The sequence below is a fragment of the Podarcis filfolensis genome, assembly GCF_964270895.1.
Source record: "Podarcis filfolensis genome assembly, chromosome: 7".
NCBI classification, from domain to species: domain Eukaryota; kingdom Metazoa; phylum Chordata; class Lepidosauria; order Squamata; family Lacertidae; genus Podarcis; species Podarcis filfolensis.
This window is the reverse complement of record NC_139603.1, coordinates 38299855-38321923: the sequence shown is the minus strand read 5'-3', so window position 1 is coordinate 38321923 and position 22069 is coordinate 38299855. Positions and strand designations below refer to the sequence as shown.

The 22069-nt window shown below is 40.3% G+C and overlaps 2 protein-coding genes across 4 annotated transcripts in view; one reads left to right on the top strand and one right to left on the bottom strand.

The window, feature by feature from the left end:
* The window catches only part of NETO1 (neuropilin and tolloid like 1), a 97432-nt gene that overhangs the window by 5737 nt on the left and 69626 nt on the right, over positions 1-22069 (bottom strand). For 2 of the 3 annotated variants that reach the window (XR_014550135.1, XM_083622613.1), the window contains exons 7-9: positions 20844-21072; positions 4343-4456; positions 129-687 (exon numbers count right to left, since the gene is read on the bottom strand). Coding sequence is in view for 2 of the 3 variants with exons in the window: in XM_083622613.1 (XP_083478739.1) it covers positions 129-687; positions 4343-4456; positions 20844-21072 (902 nt within the window). In the remaining variant the exon portion in view is untranslated. Of the gene's footprint in view, positions 1-128; positions 688-4342; positions 4457-20843; positions 21073-22069 lie in introns of those variants that run through there. The other variant, XM_083622614.1, reaches the window with a different exon arrangement.
* Positions 6528-12743, top strand: LOC310767355 (tigger transposable element-derived protein 2-like; the record flags this gene model as incomplete). Its single annotated transcript, XM_083624221.1, has 5 exons — positions 6528-6833; positions 6962-7500; positions 7531-7780; positions 11847-11918; positions 12622-12743. The coding sequence occupies exons 2-5, from the start codon at positions 6979-6981 to the stop codon at positions 12741-12743; spliced, it is 966 nt and encodes a 321-aa protein (XP_083480347.1). The 5' UTR covers positions 6528-6833; positions 6962-6978.

Below are 22069 nucleotides of genomic sequence, written 5' to 3'. Positions count from 1 at the left end.
TGTGAATGGATCTTAGAAAGTAAAAGAAAGTAAAGAACCGATATAAATTAGAGAAATAAAGAGGGAAGAGTTAGGCTTGAACCCAGTCCTCATACAATAGTCTTCATCAAAAATCTATTGATACTGACCGCTGGACAGCTTTATCATGTCTGGATAGCCTGTGACTCGTGGTTGGTACCTCTTCGATTTCATCTATCTCGCACGCATCTGCAGCATCTTGTGAGTAGCTATGCTTCATTACGAGGATATTTCTTCTGTTCATGGGCTGTATGAGAGGCTTTACAGGCTGGGGTTGAATTTCTGTCAAGATAGGCGTATCTCTTGTGCTGAGGTTACTACGGCTGCCCTTAGTGCTAGATAACTGTGATCCACAGTGGTGGTCATGAATGCATTTTGAAGATGATCTCCGCAGTTTATGATAATTTTCAAAGTCATCTGCAACGTCTGCAAGGTCCGCTGAAGCTCCTGTCCCTCTAAGAGTGCATAACTCATAGTGAGGAGGCTCAAACACCTCCTGGAATACTGTTTGATCAAAGTCTGCTTTCCTCTGGACATATTTTTTACGAGGCTGCTTGATTTGTACTATAACAGAGATAATGATAAGGAGGACCACAATACAAGAGGTCACCCCAATTATTGTCCCACTGGTATTAGTAAGCTGGTCCAGTATGTTGGCTTTTCTTTTTTCTGTTTGATGGGGAAACATAAAAACAAACAAAGAAAGAATTAATATTCTTTGTAAATAAACAAATAGTTGCCACATTGCTTTTGGCAATTATCACCATGATTCTTTGTAAGCTAATATAAGAATGGCTAACTGGAACAGAAAGTTGAATAGGCAGGACAGTCCTTTATCTTGATGGTGAGGTGATTCACAGTGCCAAATTCCTTCATGCAGTTGGAAAATTGATCTACCTCTATAGTGGGATTCACATGAAACCGTGCAGTTACAGGAAGGAACCTTTCGATTTTTCTGTCTCAAGTATTTCTGCCCTGCTTTTCTTTACAAAAATGTTCAAAGGACCTAACAAAAATAACTAAGGGTGCTTCCAGACAAGTGTTTTTTGGAGAGTGTGGGTGGATTTGGTGTTTTCCAAGCATGGAAATTTCTTGCAGCGTCCAAATGATGCTGTCATCAAAATTTCAGCAAAGATCCTCCCAATTTAATCCAGATTTACCCTTTCCATTGAGAATCTAAGAAGTTAAAAAAAAAGCCATCTCAGTGATCCATTTACACTATTAAGCCCCTGTCTGGAAGCACCCTAAGTTTGACAATATAATCTGGTTATAGCTGTAACTTTGCTGTCTAGTGTGAGTTGCTTATTAGCGATATTCTTAGATGTATGATGACAACCTTCAGTATGCGAACTAGCAGCAGCTTACGGTGATTTAAATAGGAATGCTTCCTTATCCTTGAAAACCACCTCAGCTACTAACATTGATATATATGAAATCACTGGTATTAGTTAACACTCACCTGTCTCAGGTGGAAAAGCAAGAATTATTACAAATAAGATTTCAAGTAAAGGGGGTGGGGAATCTTTTACTATGAGCCGTTGCATACCTTTTTGTTATATCATACATTCCAAGCTTCATAAATATAGATCTTCATAGCATCACTGCTCTAGACCCAAAGGATAATCTTCACAGGCTTCTTGTCTCAGCCTGTTCATTCTGGTAGCATAAATTGCACTTGCTCTGCTCCACTGGCTATGTATTATCACTATATGCTGAACTGTCTTCCAAATACTGCCAAGTTTTATTATAAGAAAAACAGAGGTTTTGCCCACAAAACTGAGAAGTCTACTAGACTGAATGACTCATTGACACATTTCTGTTGACACTACCATTGCAGGTGCCTCTCAATGGGAGGAGGAACCACTGGTGTGAAGATATGGGGAGCACTAGGAGTGCAGTCCAAGAGGAATGCTGGCCAGGAAAAAGCACTGAACTTTCAAGTCTACCTCATAGCTCTATGTGAAAGGTTGAACCCAGAGACTATAACTAGTGTAAGTCCTCCTTAAAAGGGCATTTTTGGAGGGTGGGGAACAGGACCATATAGGGAGGACTTGAGGATGCTATGTTTAAGGTTGAATGCTATGTTTAAGATCAGTTCTTTGCACAGCAAACTAAAATGGTGAAGGATTTCTATTCATTCAGAGTGATATCATATACCATTAAAAATGTTTTCAATTTAAAATAAGTAGCAATGCTTAAAGTGGCAGGATGCTTTCTTCTCCCTGCAGGAAGGAAAAAAATCAATATTTGGCCCTTACTATAATTTATTTATTACTAGAATGCCTAAGGAAAATGAGTCAATGCAACCCTAAGTTCTGTGAACAGAGATAAATCAAGTCTCTTAATGTGCTTAGCATATTAGAAAACAAAACACACAGAAACAAATAGAAAAGTATGTGGAAATTAAATTACTTCCTTGGGGAAAGTTAAGGCGTGTACTGATAGGAGATGCAGAAAGATAGGAGATGAGGGTGCAAAGTTGGTTTACAACTAGCTCTTTAGAAAAATTGTGAAGCACTCCTGAATGGCTTTTAAACAACGGAAACTGAAAGGTTTATCAGGAGCTCTGTGATAATTTGAACACAGGCATTGGTGTGTTTATCTGTGGTCCCTGCCTCTGTTGCATTTTTTTACTTATTTGACTATGCACTTTTATATCCTATTGTGATTTTAAATTGTTGTAAGATGTCCTGAACCGTGCAAAGGCACTATGAAGACAGGACTGAAAAACTTACATACATACACTTTGGCTTAGCAGACAGTAAGAACAGTATGCCATGAAACCCTTTTCATTGAAGGAAGCCATTTTAACAGCCAGGTATGCGATTCCCTGTTTGATCTGTCCTTTATATCCCTTCTCACACTCAGTGAAAATATCAGACCAGCACATAAGGTTCACGCAGACATTTATCTCCATGTACAGACTAAATGCTTGGAGATGGATAAATGCTTGGAGATGGTTTCCTCAGCCACTCTGGGTGGCTTCCAACAAAAGATTAAAAATACATTAAAACATCATTCGTTAAAAACTTCCCTAAACAGGGCTGCCTTCAGGTGTTAGATAGTTGTTTATTCCTTTGACAACTGATGGGAGGGCATTCCATGGGAGGGCCATGCCTACTGGTCCTGCCAAAATATCATGTTCCTGAGTCCAGCAACTATGCATGTGGCACTACATCTGAAAAGACATAGGCTTTCACATGTCCGTGACCTGCTCACAATGAGTTCCTAATCACACCTGACTGCTAATTCCTCCTAAACCCAGTCCTAAGAGCTACCAGTTACAGAGTGAATATATCTGAAGGGGAAATAAAAACAGTATGCAGAATTCATACATTCCCTAATGGGGTAGTTAACCTCCCTGCCTCCGTACTATACTTCCTAATTAAAGAAGAAATAAGCTGGTGATGTTTGCCACTTTTCAAGAACAAGGCATGCATTTACACAGCATTTCATGGCATGCTGTGAATATGTTTCAACTTTTAATTCAGCTTGATATCCCTAGGAGACACGTCTCTGAAATGAAATGCATTTTTAGAGCAAATATTGATAGCTGCTGACTTGCTGGCAGGCACCTTTACTTGTGATCAGCATGATATTTTAAAATGTATCTCCATGACACAGTAGGCTGCTGCTGCTATTGCTGCAGCTACAGATTAGTTTCAGGGTCTTAGAACCATTTCATGAAGGTTTGGTAACATCATCAGCACCACTTTTCAAAAGGAGAAGGCAATTTATGCGACAAGTCTGTTTAGTCCATGTCACGTGTGAATTGTGTGGAGGGGTTCTACATGTTGAAAGGGACAGATACCATGGACTCAGCTACATTAGGAAGAAAAAGCATTTTATATGCGTTATTACACTGTGACACCAGATGGTGCTGTGAAGTCCCATCTTTCTCCAACATGATTTCCCACTTTGATGTTTACAACACGCTTTTCTGAAACACTTTTTTGATGTGTCTAGGTCCAGCCCATGATAGGAAATGTGTATCTGAAATACATGAACTCATTCAGACAGAATGGAAAGAAGATGCATGAAGCATATAATTGTGCATCTTTTCTGTCACTACTGTGTTAAAGCTTCCCCACTGCTCTACATTTATCAAATCCCTGTTCTGGCTTTGTTCTATATAGCTATACAATCTTTATATATCAGCTGTTTACCTGCATCCCATCACTATCATGAGTTTGATTGGCAGGACCCATTTAATAGTGGCATACATTCATCACAGTCAACTTCCACTTGATAGCAAAGAAAACATGGCACTAATGAGCGTAAAGTAGCATCTTTCTAATTCCATGTCCCTATACTTATGCATTACCTTTGCAGTGGTTTTCATCCCATGGATACACACAGTTCTGGAGTCCATTGCAGACCAATGTATTATTAATACACATGTTACTATGGCAAAAGAATGTGTTGGCTTCACAGGGGGCTAAAAAAAAAAGGAAGAAAAAGATGCATCAGTAGGACTCATAGAGTACTTCCAGCCTCCCATTCAATACCAATAAAGATATCATATAATCCAATACACCGTAAAGCAGAACCTGGATTTTCCAACTCTTTTTTAAAGGTGTTTAGCCCATGTAATTGTAAATAGAGGCTTGAAAGTGTGTAGACAATTCTAGTGTAATCCCACAGAACATAAAGGGTCCCAAATAGAGAGAGAGTTCAAATATAGTGGCTTCACTCTGCCCTCTGTAACTCTTTACAAATCAAGTCCTTTATTATGGTTGTCAAGGCTGCCCAAGGTCCCAGCTCACAAAGGACCAACGCTGCTTTCTAATTAAATACAAAAGTCTTTATTGAAGTTCAGTTTCACTTCCAGAGCTGCAGCGCGCAGCCCCACGTCTCAACTGTCAGACCGCTGATGACCCTTCTGAATCTCCTCCCCCTGTACACCAATTTAAGACCCTAGCCTTGCTCCACCTTTTCCGCTGCTCCTTCCTCCTCTGGGTCCGCCTGCCCGCCGGGGTCTCGCCCTTCCTAGCCTCCTCTGACGCTGATTCCCCTGAGCCTTCTCCCTCCCTCCGGCGGGCTTTAGGAGCTGGTTCCCCATCCGGGTCTCCTGCTGTCCCGCGCGCCTGTACATTTGAACTTGGCGCGCGCGCCCAGCCAGCCGTTTTCCTCCTAACCGTTTCACTGCTGCTGTCACTGCTTCCCCCTTTGGGTGGGCTAGCTGCAACTGACCTCCCCTCCATTCCCCCACTCTCCGATGGAGGCGTGGTCAGCCCTGACTTACTCTCCCTCCCCTCCGGAGGAGACGCTGGCCCTGACACATGTGACTCTTCCCCCCCACTACGCTCTGGTGGGGAAACTGGTCCCGATCCTCCACTGCTGCTTTGGGGGTTCCCCTCTGGCTCCTTGTTTCTGGTGCGTCCCCCCTGGGACCCCCCTTGCCCTGACCATCGGAGCCCCCTTCTGGGAATCTTCTGATTCACTGGAGAAGCTCATGGAATTTCTCGGGCCACTGTCATAGTCCCCTACGTTTCCCTCGGATTCTTCCCCTTCGCTCTCCAATTCCTCTCTCCCCAGTGCTCCTGCTCCTGATTCCCTGACAATGGTCATAGACCAGCATAAGCAAAACATCTACATAAAAAACTCTTTACCATGATTAGCAGAAACAGAAAATATGAAAAAACAAGTAATGCAGATTTACTTACTTTGTATCATTTATATCGACTTCAGAATTTCTCAGCACAAAATTCATTTCATAATATATAATTCATGGCCCTAACAACTCACATTAAATGCCAAAATGAATTGCAAAGGTTCACCACTTCTTAAACTGTAGTTCTTATAATGGCCAGCTGGCATTATGAATATGTGTGTATGGGAGAGAAGGGGTAATAATAAGGCTTTTCTGGAATTCAAAGCAGTAAGTTTCGCCACTGACCTCAGTAGGATGCAATGCTTGTAGGAGAAAATTGGGGTCAATGAACTAACAGAGTTGAATAGCTCGTCATAAGGAGTCCTTTAGTGGCATGTTCAAGCACATATATTTTATAATAAGTACAGCTACAATAAATGTTTGCCCTTCTGATATTGCAGGAACAAAGATTTTCACAGTCCCTGAGCAGAAGGTAAAGCATAGTTGCCTAAGGCTCACAAACTGGTAGAATCAAGTTGCTAATATTACTAAAGCCCCAAGATGAAAGTGTTACTGGAGGCCATATACTTCATTTCAGTCTTCACAGGGAAATCCAATGTCCTCAATGAGAATTTTACAACCCAGTGGAGATTGTTCAGCAATAGAAAATTCCCAGATCTAAGTTAAGGTTATACCTTCAGAATGACAATCCATTTTTCTCTTCACAGAGTTAGATTGTACAGTAATACTGGCTATCATTTCCACAGGCAGCACAAGGACAAATAATTAGAATCTTTTTTTATAAAAAAAAATGTAATTGAATGCTTTTATCCAAAATTTGGGATGCAGTTATCCAACCAACCAATGTTTACAAAAAATCCTATATTGGTGGGAAATGTGCATAAGATTAATACAGTGGTACCTCGCAAGACGAATGCCTCGTAAGACGAAAAATTCGCAAGACGAAAGAGTTTTTCGTTTTTTGAGTTGCTTCGCAAGACGAATTTCCCTATGGGCTTGCTTCGCAAGACGAAAACGTCTTGCAAGTTTGTTTCCTTTTTCTTAAAACCGTTAATACCCAGGGTGCATTGCTTGAAGAGGTGCAGTTGTGACTTGACTTCAAGGAGCAACTCATAGCACGCGGTGTGGTAGCCTTTTTTGAGGTTTTTGAAGACTTTGGTGATTTTTGAAGCTTTTCCAAAACTTCTTTTGCAGCCATTTGGTAAGTTAAACTTTTAAAACTTTTTTGAGGGTTTTTGGATTTTGGGTTGGGGTGTTTTCTAGGAGGTTTGGTGCTTTTGAATTTTTTGGATGTGAAGCACTGATTTTTTTGGCGGGGGGGTTGCGAAGGTAGGAGCTGTGCTGCCATGGGGCCCAAGAAGACTGCTGCTGCAGAGGCCGGCGAGAGGAAGAAGGAGAAGGTTACGCTGGAAATGAAGAAGGAGATCATCCGGAAGCACGACGGTGGAATGCGTGTGACAGACCTCGCCAGGGAGTACGGGAGGAATCCATCGACCATCGGGACCATCCTGAAGATGAGGGAGAAGATCCTTGCGACTGATGTAGCCAAGGGAGTCACCAGGATCATGAAGAACCGCCCAGCTGTTCTGGAGGAGGTGGAGAAGTTGCTGCTCATCTGGTTAGAAGAGAAGCAGCGTGCAGGGGACACAGTGACTGAGGCCGTCATTTGTGAGAAGGCCAAGGCCTTGCACGCAGACCTCGTCCGGCAACAGCCAGGAACCTCAGGCGAGCCAGAAGTCTTCAAGGCAAGCAGAGGCTGGTTTGACTGGTTCAAGACGAGATCTGGAATCCACAGCGTGGTCAGGCATGGAGAGGCTGCCAGTTCTGATGTTCCTGTGGCTGAAGACTTTGCAGCGGAGTTCCTGGAGGTTGTGACGACGGAGGTCTACGTTCCACAGCGGCTGTCCTCCAAAGAACTGAGGGACATTAGCCAGAAGTGGAAAGATGTGCAGGCTTTTGCACAGCGGCACCACCCTGACAAGGACCTGACACGTGACCTTGCGAACACTTTTGATACGAGGGTCATGTCGTCTTTCAGGGAGGTGCTGAAAAGGCGGATGAAGCAGCAGACCATGGACAGGTTCTTCAGCAAGAAGCAAAGAGTGGAAGAGGAACCTTCTTCGAGTTGTCCCCAGAGTCTTAGAAAATGTATGTACAGTACTGTACACTTTGGTGATTTTTAAACTTTTTTTGACCATAGGCACGCATTAATTGATTTTCAATGCATTCCTATGGGAATCCGTGCTTCGCAAGACAAAAAATTCGCAAGACGAAAAAACTCACAGAATGAATTAATTTCGTCTTGCGAGGTACCACTGTATATAGATGGCAGGAATAGGGGGGGAAATGCATTATATTAAGAGAAATTGTTTGGAAATATGTGTACACTAGTCAAAACTGCATCTGAAAGGGTTTATTAGAAGAAATTCACATTACAATGCAGAAAATTAATGAAGTTTTTAAAATTCATCATCATCATCATCATCATCACCACCACAAATTCCTGCAGAAAAGTGGAGAACTGAATTTAAGATTGGAAAAATGAGAAACTGAAATAATTTTTTTAAAGTTTTCCCATTCTCAACTGAGACCAAACCCCTACTTTCACATATTTGCTATTGGGACTAAATTTACTTGTGATGATGTACAACAAAGATATTGGGACCATAATCAGTATCATGTTTTCATGCTTTCATGTTTTGTGAAATCGCTCACATTTTGCACCATTCCTCAATGTTAATTAAATTTATGTACCATGTGATTGTATATAATGTATAGTTCAGGCAAATCATTTTTTTATTGGACAGAGAAAGCCTCTGCAATAAATTATGGCGTGATCATGCAGTTCCTGTGCATAAGTAGCTTCAATTTTATCTACTTATAAAATAAATTTGCCATAGTTTACATTGTTCAATTGTGTACTTTAATGTGGTTTGCTTATTTGCTTTGTGAGCTGGCTAGAGAACCTCCGTTATGGAACTTCTATGTAGTTGTAATAAAAAAACTAAATAGAAATAAATAATGGGAAGGATGCTGAAAAGGCAATTCCTTTTTTTCTTTTTTTCCCAATCCCTAAATTTTGATTCAGCACTAGGAGTTATTAGGAAAGGAATTTAGGTACCATTATAGAGAATGAACTTTTTTTCTAAATAAAAGCTAAAGAGTGGAAGCTTTTCAATTAGGTGATAAAGGCAAGCAAATGGAAATTAGAGGGTTATGTTCAGAGGCGGGATAGCTTTGATTAGCAGATGTTGGCTACAAACCACAGATGATGGTTTGTGAGTTTCCCAGGGGCTTCTTGCTCAACACTACTAGAGAGAAAAGAGTAGATTAGACATTACTGCGGTTTAATCCAGTACAGTAGTTCTTATTATGTTCTGTTGCAAACATCAGACACAAGGTGGCAAACTTACTCTAGAGGATCCAAAATTGTAATTTAGCCCTTAGGATACGAATTAATCTGATCATCCCGTTGAAAGAAAAACAGCAGTCTTTGCCCACAGCTGTTTCTTTTTAAATCTCTCCCTATGGACAGTGATTAAAAATATGAGTGGTGCTCCAGGTCTGGATCCTGTTAACCACTGCTTAGCCACCTTGATGACCTATTTGTGTTTTTTCCCATCAGTTACAAATACACTGTTGAGATCAGTTTCGCGCGTGCACACACACACACACAATTTTTATTACTGCTAACTTCCACTTTTAAAAATAAAACATTTACCTTTCAATTTTTATATTTCCCTCCTCATTTTTTCTCCACAGTATACAATTCAAAAGCCTTATATTTTCACTCAGTTACTATTACTCTGAACAACAGCACTGCATAATAGTGTTACTGTCCCTGTTAGAAGGTAGCTATGCACAATTACAATTTCACCCCCTAACCAAGTCCTTGCTAATCACCCTATCACTCTCCTTCCCCAGGAAACATACAAGTCACGAAACTAGGAGAACTTGGTATGTATTATTCAACTTCACTCGGAAGTCCTTCAGGCTTCTCTCAAGGTGCAGCCATGATTTTCAAACTGGTCCAGCGACAACTATTGCCTCAGGTTCCCAACAACAAGCTGCACAGAGCCTTGCTCACTACTTGACACATGTCGTTCAGCTCTTTGCGCCAGTTTTATCAGATCCTATGTTGGATCTTCAGCTTCCCTTCAGCTATCAACCTCAACTCTTTCTCCTGATTCCCTTGAGGCTTCTGCCTAAGTCCTTCAGTGTTCCACACTAATAAACTTCAGCTCCAAAGCTGCTACCCTTTTTGACCAGTACTGAAACTGCCCTTATATTTACACCAGATTTAAAAAACCCCACATTTAAAATGTACAATGAAACAAGCCCATTAAAAAGCATAAAAACCAAACACTTAAAAAGTAATTAAAACAGTTGGATCAAGAAGCTGAAGGGAATGCTGTGCCTTTCAAAAGCCAGCAGAATGCCAATATGGACGAACCCTTTAATATCTCAGCAGAGAGGGCATTGCACAACACTGGCACCACCAGCCTGCCTCCATGTTGCCACAAACAGATAACTATCAGGGCACAGCAAAACTAAGTGGGCCTCACTTAATGCAGTGGAAAGGGAAAGGGAAATTTTTCAGGTAACATGATGTTATGAAGCCAACACTGGAAATGTAGGAGAAGAGTAGGGGAATGGTGGTAGGTGGCAGTGGCAGACCTTGGGGTCTCAAATTTCAGTGATGTCTTGTGCAATGCCAATATACACCTTCCATTGTATATTGTTGAAGCACCCCCTGCAGCATCCCCAGGGCTCTGCACCAAGTGCAACCAAACCAGTTGCACTCTCCTAAATCCACCTCTGTAGGTGGTTGACTATTTATGGAAATAAAGAGCAGCTACAGGTGAAGAGATGTCTCGTTTCTCCTCCATAACATGAATACCTGTATCTTTTATACTCCCTTGATTGTTTTCTACGTCACATTCTTTAACAAAGATTCTGGTTTGTTCTTATAATTTGACTTGGAGAGAATAACAATCATCAATAGTATCAAACGGAATAATGGGAGGTTCAGATTTAGGTCATCCTTATAGGGGTGCTATGGCTTATACTTTTATACATTTCCTTCCTAGTATGTAGTCATTTATACTTGCCTTCCTTGAATTATTATTTCATTTTCTGCCCAGCCTTTTAATTTATCTAGGTGCTTCTGAATTTCAATCTTGTTCCCTGTGCAGAAGAAATCTTTTCATAGAACGGAATAATGTTATAAAATGTAAGTTAATGCAGTGAAATTCCAATTTAATAAAGGTGTTTCCTGGAACCTATTCAATTCATATAGTACAATACAGCAAACAATGAACCGTAATTCTGTTTTCAGAAGTTATATCGAAGCCTAATCAAAATCAGCATTATATCTGCACGAAGTCACTCTTTGAAGAGCATGCCCTACTGCAACTTTCCCCAAACTGGTGCTCCAGTTGGCTGGGGGCCGATGGAAGCTGTAGTCCAAAATATATGGGAGGGGCACTATACAGGGAAAAGGTGTCCAAATACTGATTTCTGAGTTTCTACCGTATGTCCCCCTCGCTACAATAATTCATTACCAAATATTTTTCAATTAGCATGCATAAAATACATTGTTGTATTTGATCCAAAATTGGATCAAGATACATCTTGCAAGATCAGAACGGCACTTCTACTCCAGTTTCTCTGCTCCAGTGCAGCTCCCCATCACTCACTTTTCCAGCAGTTCCCTTGACCCTTGGGAATGTTTTTTGACAATGCAGGAAAATGAAGTAGACAGAGGAGCCAGGAAAGTCCACTGCACAAGTCCACTGGAGTTTCCCTCTCTTTCTATTTCTGGTTTCAGCCCTATGAGTATGTAATAGCCTTCAAATATTTGCAGGGCTTTATTTCTGACAACACACCAAATACATGAGCAAACAAAGAACTTCCTCCCAAACTGCTGGACAGATTGGCAGTAAATCAGACTGCCACAGAAGGTAGTGGTTTTGTTAGAGGCTTTTAAGCACATAGACACCTATCAGGGATACAGTGGTGGTGGATTTCCTGCATCAGCAATTGGTTGGACTAAATGACTTCAAATGTGACCTCATAATTTGAATGGACTTCAAATTTCTTTTTTCTCTTTCTCACAAATTGTTTGTGTGTGTGTGTGAAAATGGTGATGTCCTTGAGATGGTATTCTTAGAATAAATTAGTGTTAATTGTACTCATGGAGTTGCTGCTTTAGCAATGAATGCTTTGGATGATCCTTTCCACAACATGATCATAACTGAAGAATTTATGCTGCTGGAGAATAAAGGTAAAGGGACCCCTGACCATTAGGTCCAGTCGTGACCGACTCTGGGGTTGCGGCGCTCATCTCGCTTTATTGGCCGAGGGAGCCGGCGTACAGCTTCCGGGTCATGTGGCCAGCATGACTAAGCCGCTTCTGGAGAACCAGAGCAGCGAATGGAAACACCGTTTACCTTCCCACCAGAGCGGTACTATTTATCTACTTGCACTTTGACGTGCTTTTGAACTGCTAGATTGGCAGGAGCAGGGACCGAGCAATGGGAGCTCACCCCGTCGCGGGGATTCGAAATGCCGACCTTCTGATTCTCAAGTCCTAGGCTCTGTGGTTTAACCCACAGCGCCACCCGCTGGAGAATAAAAGGGGTATAAAAGAGTTCTAGAGCCATATAAAACAAGAACCCTCAATAGTTCATAGTAGGAACTTGATCAAATTCCTTCTTGGGATTTCACATTATGCAGATGATGTGCACATGAGTTGTGCTACGCATTTTCCTTCCACACTTCTGTGGTCCCTGTGTGAAGTGGAAGCTCAGGCATCATTCTCCACGGAAAAGATTAACAAGTTCCTCTTCCTATGATATTATAGAAGGATGCAAATAAAGTATACCCAAAGAGGCCCTGAAACATTCTTTGTTCCTGGTAATTATCCAATTTTGATGTGCTCAGCTCAAAAAAGTTCATCATTATTTTGTTTTTCCTTTAACATCAAGAACAAGAATTAACGGCATCCTCTGTTTATAAAGTTGCTTCTTCCAAAATGAATAGTACACTGGAAACAAAGGACACAGAAGCTAACCATGTTCCAAGTTCAGCATGCATTGGATTTTCTTAGTGATAGCAAAACTGTGAGAACTTAAGAGTTACGATATATATATATATATATATATATATATATATATATATATATACATATATATATATATATATGGCTGAAGAAATTAGGCTTCCAGATAAGAGTGAGCTTAAGGCAATTCTTCTAAGTGGCAAGAAGGTCAAATACTTTTCGAATGATAGGTATCAAGAGACTGACTACTGCTAACCAACTGTCAAAGGTAATAGAATGGATGTCTGTTCTGTGGTGCTAATAAAGGGATTTCCTCTGATCCCCATGCCACCAATGTAATAATTTTCCTTTAGATTTAAGTGTAGGTGTTTGTGCTCAGAAGTTAAGCGCTTTGGGGGAGCTGTGGATGTAGCATGTCTGTCATTAATCAGACTGAAAAACAGACAAAGGGAAGAAGAAAGTGGGGGTGGTGGAAACAACTATAATATTTTTGAGAACAATTTCAAAGTGTCATAATTTAAAGAGGCATGTCACCTCATTCCTTCCCTCTTTACTTCTCATAGGTTTCAATCAGGGATGTGGGTGGCATTGTGGTCTAAACCACTCAGCCTCTTGGGCTTGCTGATCAGAAAGTTGGCTGTTTGAATCCCTGTGACAGGGTGAGCTCGCATTGCTCTGTCCCAGCTTCTATCAACCTAGCAGTTCGAAAGCAGGGCACTGAAAGTTGATAAATAGGTATACCACAGCGGCAGGAAGGTAAATGGTGTTTCCACGCACTGCGGCACTTGTCACAGTCCTCCATGCGCCAGTAGCAGTTTAGTCATGCTGTCCGCATGACCTGGAAATCTGTCTGTGTACAAATGCCGGCTCCCTTGGCCTGAAGCAAGATGGGCATCGCACCCCATAGTTGCCTTTGACTGGACTTAACTGTCCAGGGGTCCTTTACCTTTTTACCTTTTACCATAGGTTTTGGTTTCAGGTAGTGGGAACAAATGTTTCAAATAATGCATCAAAGTTTTTCACATGTAGAACTTCCTAAGTGCATGGAAATGGTAAGTTTAGTTAAATGGATTAGATAGTGCTTGGAACATTAAAACTGGGGACAGAAACTGATGTTACGTAGTATCATCAACAGGAGCTATATGAGTGAACTATGCATCCTCTGGCAATGCTTCCTTTATAATGTATGAAAGGAGAATTCACACTGAACTAGATGGTCTTCTAGGTCCCCTTCCAACTCTACAGTTCTATGATTCAATAATTCTAAGTCTCTTTCCAAACACACATGGAATCCATGCATTTCACCACAAGATAAACAATTTTGCAGTTTGCAGACTGTGTTATTATTTGCACAACATGCAGACCCATGATTTTACCAATAGTCCATATACCCAGCTTCCTCCTCTTGCTTTGTTTACCACCCAGCCTGATGGAGAATTTAAGAGAACTTGTAAGCTTGCACCCTATTTTGTGACATTCTGGTTGGCCTAATAAAGATACTGCCCTACTTTGGATTTTGGAATGTTTCTTATGCCTCATCATAGCTATCTTTACATTTTTATGTATTGTGTTAAAGGGTACTGTTGGTTGGAGCCAGATTTTATATAGCCAGTGCTTTTTTTCTAAAAAAGAAATGTTTAGGGGTACTCTCATTTTCCTACTCATATTGAAATACTGCCCCTCAATGAGGCCAAACTTAGATTCACAAAATGTTTAGGGGTATGTGTACCCCCGCGTACCCGCACAAAAAAACACTGGACATAGCTGGTTATACTTGTGAAATAAGGACTGGTGATGGGGCTCTTGCCCAATTACAAAACCATTTTGTCCTTTAACACTCATTTGCAGACACTTATCAAAGCAGATATTCCTTTTTACCATTACCATTCACAAATGTCAACAGCAGTTCAAAAATACAGGCATTCATCCATAGACACAGATGCCCATTCAGACAGGAGGATATGAATTCTAAAACCATCTGGGCTGACATGTATCCTTTAGGTTTTAAGCTCCCCCCCCCCTTTTTTTTTCCTTGAAATATTTATAGCCAACCCTACATTTCTACAGACACCAGAGCGGAGTTCAGAGCATGAGATAAGCATCATATGATGACCAGCTATTAAGCAAATAATCAAAGACAAATAAAGGCAGTTAAAGCAGCACCATGAGCTAAACTATCACCAACTTAAAAGCCCTTTGAATGCACAGGAAAACAGATTTTAACTTGGTGTCAAAATGATAACAATATCAGCACCAGTCATACTCCTAAGGGAGCTACTGTGACTGGAGCATTTTTATCCCTTCTCCTCGCATGGCATCCCGCCCACAAACAAACCCTGCTGCTAGCAACACTTTAGTGAGTATTTTTGAGTCCTGATTCAACTTTTGGTAAACAGTTCTTCAGGCCATTTGGATAACAAATGTTGCACTGAGCATTAAAGAGTATCTGGGGCTTATTTCTCCAGATGTAACTACAGTTTTGGGGTGTTACTAAAAGAAAGAGTGTTAAATGTGTTTTGAAATAGCAGCTAAGACAGCCTTCCCCTGCCATCCTGCTCCCTCTGCGTCTATTTGAGCTCTATCAAACTGCAACAGTTAATGAAGACAATTGATAGAACAGTGAAATGCCATCTGTCACTACTGTTGCTCTGAATGGTCCAAACCTTCTCTCTCTCTTTCTCCCCTGAAGTCCCCTGAAGAATGGTGTGTGCCTACGGAAGCAGAAATTCCCACACTTTTGCTCTCATTAATACAGCAAGCCTCCCTGGTGGCATATCAGTCATCTGCTTTATTTTCTAGCACACATCATTTGCAATTAATATTCAGTACAACTGACACAGAAACAACTAATGGTGTCATTAAGTCCTTCAGACCAGATCTGCCAAAATACACATACAGATTTCACTGTGGTCCGAGGAAACTGAATGCTGTGGGTTTATCACAAAGCACAGCCAAGCAGGTAACAATATGGCTCCATAATACAAGTGACTTGTAAACCTTTGCTAAGATGGTCATATGCCCTGAAAAGAGCATGTGCCTACTGGACTAGTAACCAGCAAAATAATAAATAATACATGGTGACAAGTATTTATATAAAGAAAATGTTATTTGTTTCAAAACATACAGCTGAGGTGGGAGCAATCCCTTAGAGGATCTCTCAAGAGCAGAAAACAAGAAGATTCCTGTGCTCTTTTTTTGAAATTGAAAGCCGTGCAAAAATATTCTCACTTACATCCCAAGCATGAACTGGTGACCGTGTGCTTACGCTTCAGTTTTTCATAAGTACTGAATCCCCCAATGCCGTCAGGGTTGTTTCTAAGGTAACAGAATATGATGCCTTTGATTTAAATGAATCAGATTCTGGATATTCAGGATTGCTTCAAACACAGAAATAAACAAACAGCAATGGCGTCAGAGTAATACAGAGTATTATTTCTGAAGCCAGCTTGATTTATGAATAGCAGCTTAAATTACTTTTCAATCTGCACCATACAAGAACAGGAAGAAACACAATTCCTGTGCAACAGGATGCATCAGATTCAAAAATAAATAAATATCCAGTCCAAATCTAGTGAATATGATGCTCTAAAACAGGCATCTTCAGAGACTTGCTCTCAGTCACATACAAAATGCCAGAGAAAATTTCATGTCAAATGATTATGCATTTATTTAAACACAGATAGGCTTCATGCTAGTCAGTTTGCTGGTATTTGCACCTTGGGACTACCACTTCTCATTCAGAGAACCCTCAGTTGGATAAATATTGATTCAAAATACTAACATCAATTTGCATGGGACTCCCCTTCCCAAGGAACCAAATCATATTATCTGTTCACAACTGGGTCAATATCTTTTGCTCAATGACTGCATCCTTTCAGTCTCATTTACACTAATTATTTAAAGTTGAATTGCTTCATTCCAGACATGGCAACTCTTTCCCTTTGGTTATTTGACTTCTAACTGCCTGAAGACAGTTTTTCCTAAGTTTGAACAGTATGTGAATTTCCCCACTAGAGGAAAGAATATTTTGGATCATGTGTATTCCAACCTGAAGCAGGCATATAGGGCAAATTCCCTCCCCCACTTAGGTTCATCTGACCATTCTTCACTTTTTTATGTCTGAAGTATATCCCCCTTAGGAGAAGAATTCAGCCAGTTATAAAAACAGTTAGAATCTGGCCAGCTTAAGGTGGAGAATTGCCTAGCTGATAACAACACGAAACAAGTGTGGCAGGGACTGCAGTATCTAACCAACTACAAGGGCAATATGAGGAACACGGTTAAGGTTGATGATTTGTTGGCAGAGGAGCTGAACATTTTCTTCACCCACTATGAGGTAAAAAGATCAGGTATCATAGCGCCTGCCTGCCAGCCTACAAACTCTCAGCCCCTTATTCTATATGACCATCAAGTGAAAGCTGCACTGAGGGTGGTGAATCCCAGTAAAGCTGCTGGTCCATATGGGGTGCTGGGGATAGCAGTAAAAAACTGTGCCAATCAACTAGCAGGGGTCCTGACAAGGATTTTTAACATCTCTCTGCAAACGGCTTGTGTTCCATCATGTTTGAAAGCAGCCAAAGAAAACAGCAACTAACTGCCTAAAGGACCACAGACCTGTTGCATTAACATCTGTAGCAATGAAATGCTTCAAGAGATTGGTCCTTCAAAACCTTAGGACATGTTTTCCTCCAGATTTTGATAAACATCAGTTCGCCCATAGGAGAAATAGGTCAACAGATGATGCCATAGCTACAGCCTTTCACCTTGCAGCGAGTCATCTGGAGAGACCGGGGAATTATGTTAGAATGCTATTTATTGATTATAGCTCGGCTTTTAATACCATTCTTCCGGACATTCTTATCAAAAAGCTGATGGAACTAGACCTTTCTTCTACCATCTGTGAATGGATTAAAGACTTTCTGAGGGATCGGACACAAACAGTTAGGATTGGGCCTGAAGCACAGCACTGGCACCCCACAGGGATGTGTGCTGAGTCCCTACCTGTACTCATTGTATATATATGGCTGTATTTCATCTGATCCATCCACTGTAGTTATTAGGTTTGCAGATGATACTACCATAATGGGTCTAATTACAGGTGGAGATGAATCAGCGTACAGGGATGAGGTTCAAAAAGTATGTACATTGTGCTTAAAGAATAACTTGCACTTAAATATTAGCAAGACAAAGCATATGGTTTTGGACTTTCAAAGGAAGAGAGGGGAACTAGCCCCGTTGTATATCAGGAGGGGGTTGTGTGGAAAGAGACTCTTCCTTTAAATTCCTGGGAGTTTACCTTAGTGAAGACCTCACTTGGAAAAACAATATAACTCAGGTGGTTAGAAGGCCCAACAGAGACTCAATTTCCTCAGGGTCTTGCGAAAGAACAATATTAAACAACAATTGATGACCTCCTTCTACCTGTCCACAATAGAAAGTGTCCTCTCATATTGTATCACAGGGTGGTATGTTGGCTTGACAGCCACAGACAGAAAGTCTTTACAGAGGGTGGTGAACACAGCACATGATATCATGAGCTGTCCCCTGGGCCCGCTAGATGACATCGCAAGGGGTCGTTGCCTTACGAGAGCAAGAAAAATTCTCAGGAACGATTCACACCCCGGCCAGCACCTCTTTAATCTTCTACCTTCGGGCAGGAGATATAGAAGTATAATCAGTCGTACCAACAGGCTAAAAAACAGTTGCTACCCGTGGGCTGTTAGGCTGCTGAACGGAAAATAATATAGTGCAGCTGACTTTCGGGGTCGGTGTGTTGTGCAACAAGCACACAGAGTGCAATGAGATTGAGTGTTTGGGGAGGGAGGGAGGCTCGGTTAATTTCATTGTACACAGGTTTTACATTGACAATAAAAAATTTTTTTTTTCCTTCCAGTAGCACCTTAAAGACCAACTAAGTTAGTTCTTGGTATGAGCTTTCGTGTGCATGCACACTTCTTCAGAGGAAGAAGAAGTGTGCATGCACACGAAAGCTCATACCAAGAACTAACTTAGTTGGTCTTTAAGGTGCTACTGGAAGGGAAAAATTTTTTTTTGTTTTAACTATGGCAGACCAACACGGCTACCTATCTGTAATTGACAATAAAGGTATTCTATTCTATTAAACATAATATTTTGCTTTAATTGTAACTATCTATATAAATTGCACTAGCACTGAATCTCTACTGGCACAAAACTCACTGGATGACCTTGGGCCACTCACTTTCTCTTGGCCTAATCTGAGCAAAAAGTAAATAAGTCCCAACAGAGACAAGCTAATTAGCAACTAGGGCCTACATACCCAGATAATGCAAATTTAAAGAATATAAATCTGGCACTGTAAAATTATTTTATATCACAAATATAAACAATTACAAACATAACTTGAAATTATTCAATAAAATAAACTGAAATGCATTTCATCCTTATTCAGGGCTATTGCATGAACCAATGCATTATGGAAATTTTACAGCCTAACTCCGCCTTAGATCCCACTAGTCTTAAAATAGTCTCTTTAAGTGAATCAGATGGTATAGAAGGATTTTTTTCCCCTCCAATCGCTCTTCCTGCTTTGCTCTGGGAGCAGCTTACATTCATCCCAGATTTTAATTATCAAATTCTTTGAAACGTTACCCAGGGATGTTGGGGAAATGAGATTTTATTTTATGTTAAGTTGATCCACAATTAGGTTAGCTTGAAGAAGTTGATTAACAGTGAATCCTGTGCATGTTTACTTTGAAGTAAGTCCCATTGAGTTCAGTGGAGCTCCCTGCACAGTAAATGTGTGCAATTCTGTACTCATTTACCTGGAAGTAAGTCCAATTGAACTCTGTAGGACATACTTCTGTGTAAACATATAGGACTGCACAATAAGGCTACACTCCTATACACACTTACCTGGCTAGGAGTAAGGTAACTGAAAATTAAGATTTACTTCCTAGCAGATATATATATGCTTGCACTATAACATTTGGTACAGCCCAGCTGACTTCAGTAGTCTTGAAGCACATTAAATTTAAGTTTTATGAATTTAAGTATTATGAGCTATAGATGGAACATTAGGGCTGCAGTCCTATATATACTTACCTGGGAATAAGTCCCATTGAACTCCATATGGCTTACTCCTGAATATGTATGAACCAGATTACACTGCATGTCTATAAACCACAAAACATGGCCTACTTCTGTAACATGGCAGCTACTTCTGAAATAGTCTACAAAGTTTGTATTTCTGATTTTAGAAAGAGATGACATTACAGTATTAAGTGCACTTAAGATAACTGATTTCATTGGGATTTAAGTATGTCCTATATCTGTCTGCTTTAAACAATGGAAACAAAACTATAACTTCATTATCTGCAGCATGATTCATTAATGGAAAAGATAACAGTATCAGTGTGAATATCAACAAATAATGCTTAACATCACTATAATTCTACAATATTTGCAAGTTTTATCTTGCACAAGCTCTGTATACCACCCTCAGTATATAAATAATATGGGGAAATATAGAGGAGCCTAGTAGCTTGTTCAAAATTACAAAGGTCACCATAAGCATTAGAAATCTATACTTCATTTTAGCCACCCCACCCAGTGGGTGCAGTTCAGAGGAATGTGACTTCACAGTAATTCCCACAGTGTCTTTCCCCTATGGCTCATGAACATGGACACCATTGCAGGTGTGGAGAATGGCAGGATAGCACCCATTGCTCATATCCCCATCCTGTCTTCTCCTTCCATTCTGCAAACTCAGAGCAAAGCCAAGGTGCTATGGATGGGGATTTGGATTGTATGCCTGGGCTCCTCATCTGCATAGCTGCCAACTTTTCCCTTTTCTTGAGAGGAATCCTATTCGGAATAAGGGAATTTCCCTTAAAAAAAGGGAAACGTTGACAGCTATGCTCATTTGCCATAAGACCTGATGCATGTATCACCAGGTGTGTATATCAAGGGTAGAAAATCCAGGTTCCTTGATGCCATATGGGGGATCCTTTCGTGTTCAGGTACTGTACCTGTGGAGAATTGGATATTTAAAAAAATCCTACTTGGTTATTTCATGTTTGGGTGCTCACTCTGTATGAAAGAAAACCATTAAGTTGTTTTTTTTTTAAAAAAAGACTTGAATCATTTGACATCCTGATAAAGCCTTACGTTCTTGGAAAGATGTGAAGAGCATCTGGAATCGGCTGCTTCGGCTGCCTTCATCTGCCCACATGCGGATTACTCCAAGACCTGTGCGCAGCATCACATCATTAGCAACAGTGCTGCAAAACTTAGCTTTTAAATCCTCCACTGAGCTACTTCCATCATAGACAGCCACAAAATTCCTTTTGCATTCATTAGAATTCTGCATTTCATAGTCCAAGAACCGTAAATATATCTACGAAACAAAAAAAACAGTGAATATGGCAGTGTAAACCATCATTGGAACAAGAGGCATTTCAGCAACATTATTTCCCTTTAGAAAAAAAATCCACAAATCCACTGTTGTGTAATCGAACACTGGTTGTGTTTCTGCTCTGGGGAAAGTGCAGGATTATTAATGGAACTGAGCAATATTTTTAAAAAAGTAATTTCCATTGGGATGACTATTTATTCTCCCTCTAAATATGCATATGGTCAGCACATGCATGATCATCACCTGCTGACACATCAAGTAATTACTTGCACGTGTGAATCAGCCATAATAGCAACAACAAAAATCAAAATGGAAGGCTTTATGTATTACTGAATCTGGAGCAGAAAGCTAAAAAGCTTTTTACTGTACTTTTTAAAAATTTGTGGTTTTTGCACTCTGAGAAAAAGAACCAGGAATGCAATTGCAATTTCATCCCTTTATTCATGGGGAAAGTATAAGATCTAATGTTTGAGAACCCAGGAATCCTTTGGAAATAAGACATTGGTTTTCCTTTCATATTTCCTCAAGCAGGGTGGGTTCTAAAGGGTTAAAAAAGCACCTTGTTGTTAACATCTCTGTAATTTCTGATGTAGTAAAACATCAAAGCTGTTCCATTGACATAACTTAATTAATTATTTCGTACATTTTATATATTATGAACAGTTTCCAATTCAGTTCACAGAAGAAGAAGAAAATCATTACAAATCAAAACAGAAATAACAAGTAAGCAACCGTAAGACTGAACAGGTGAGCACTTAAAAGCAGCAGGTTAAAACAATTAAAGCTGCAATCTTACATACACTTACCTGGAAGTAAATCCTATTTAATTCAATGGGACTTACTTTAGAATAGATATTGATATGATTGTGCTCCAAAACTGAAAACTTTAAAAGTGTTGGTTGGAAGATTATTATTTTTTAAAGATTAGCATCAAAAAATAGCAAAGAGAAGAGGGCACTACAATAAAAATGTCTTCTCT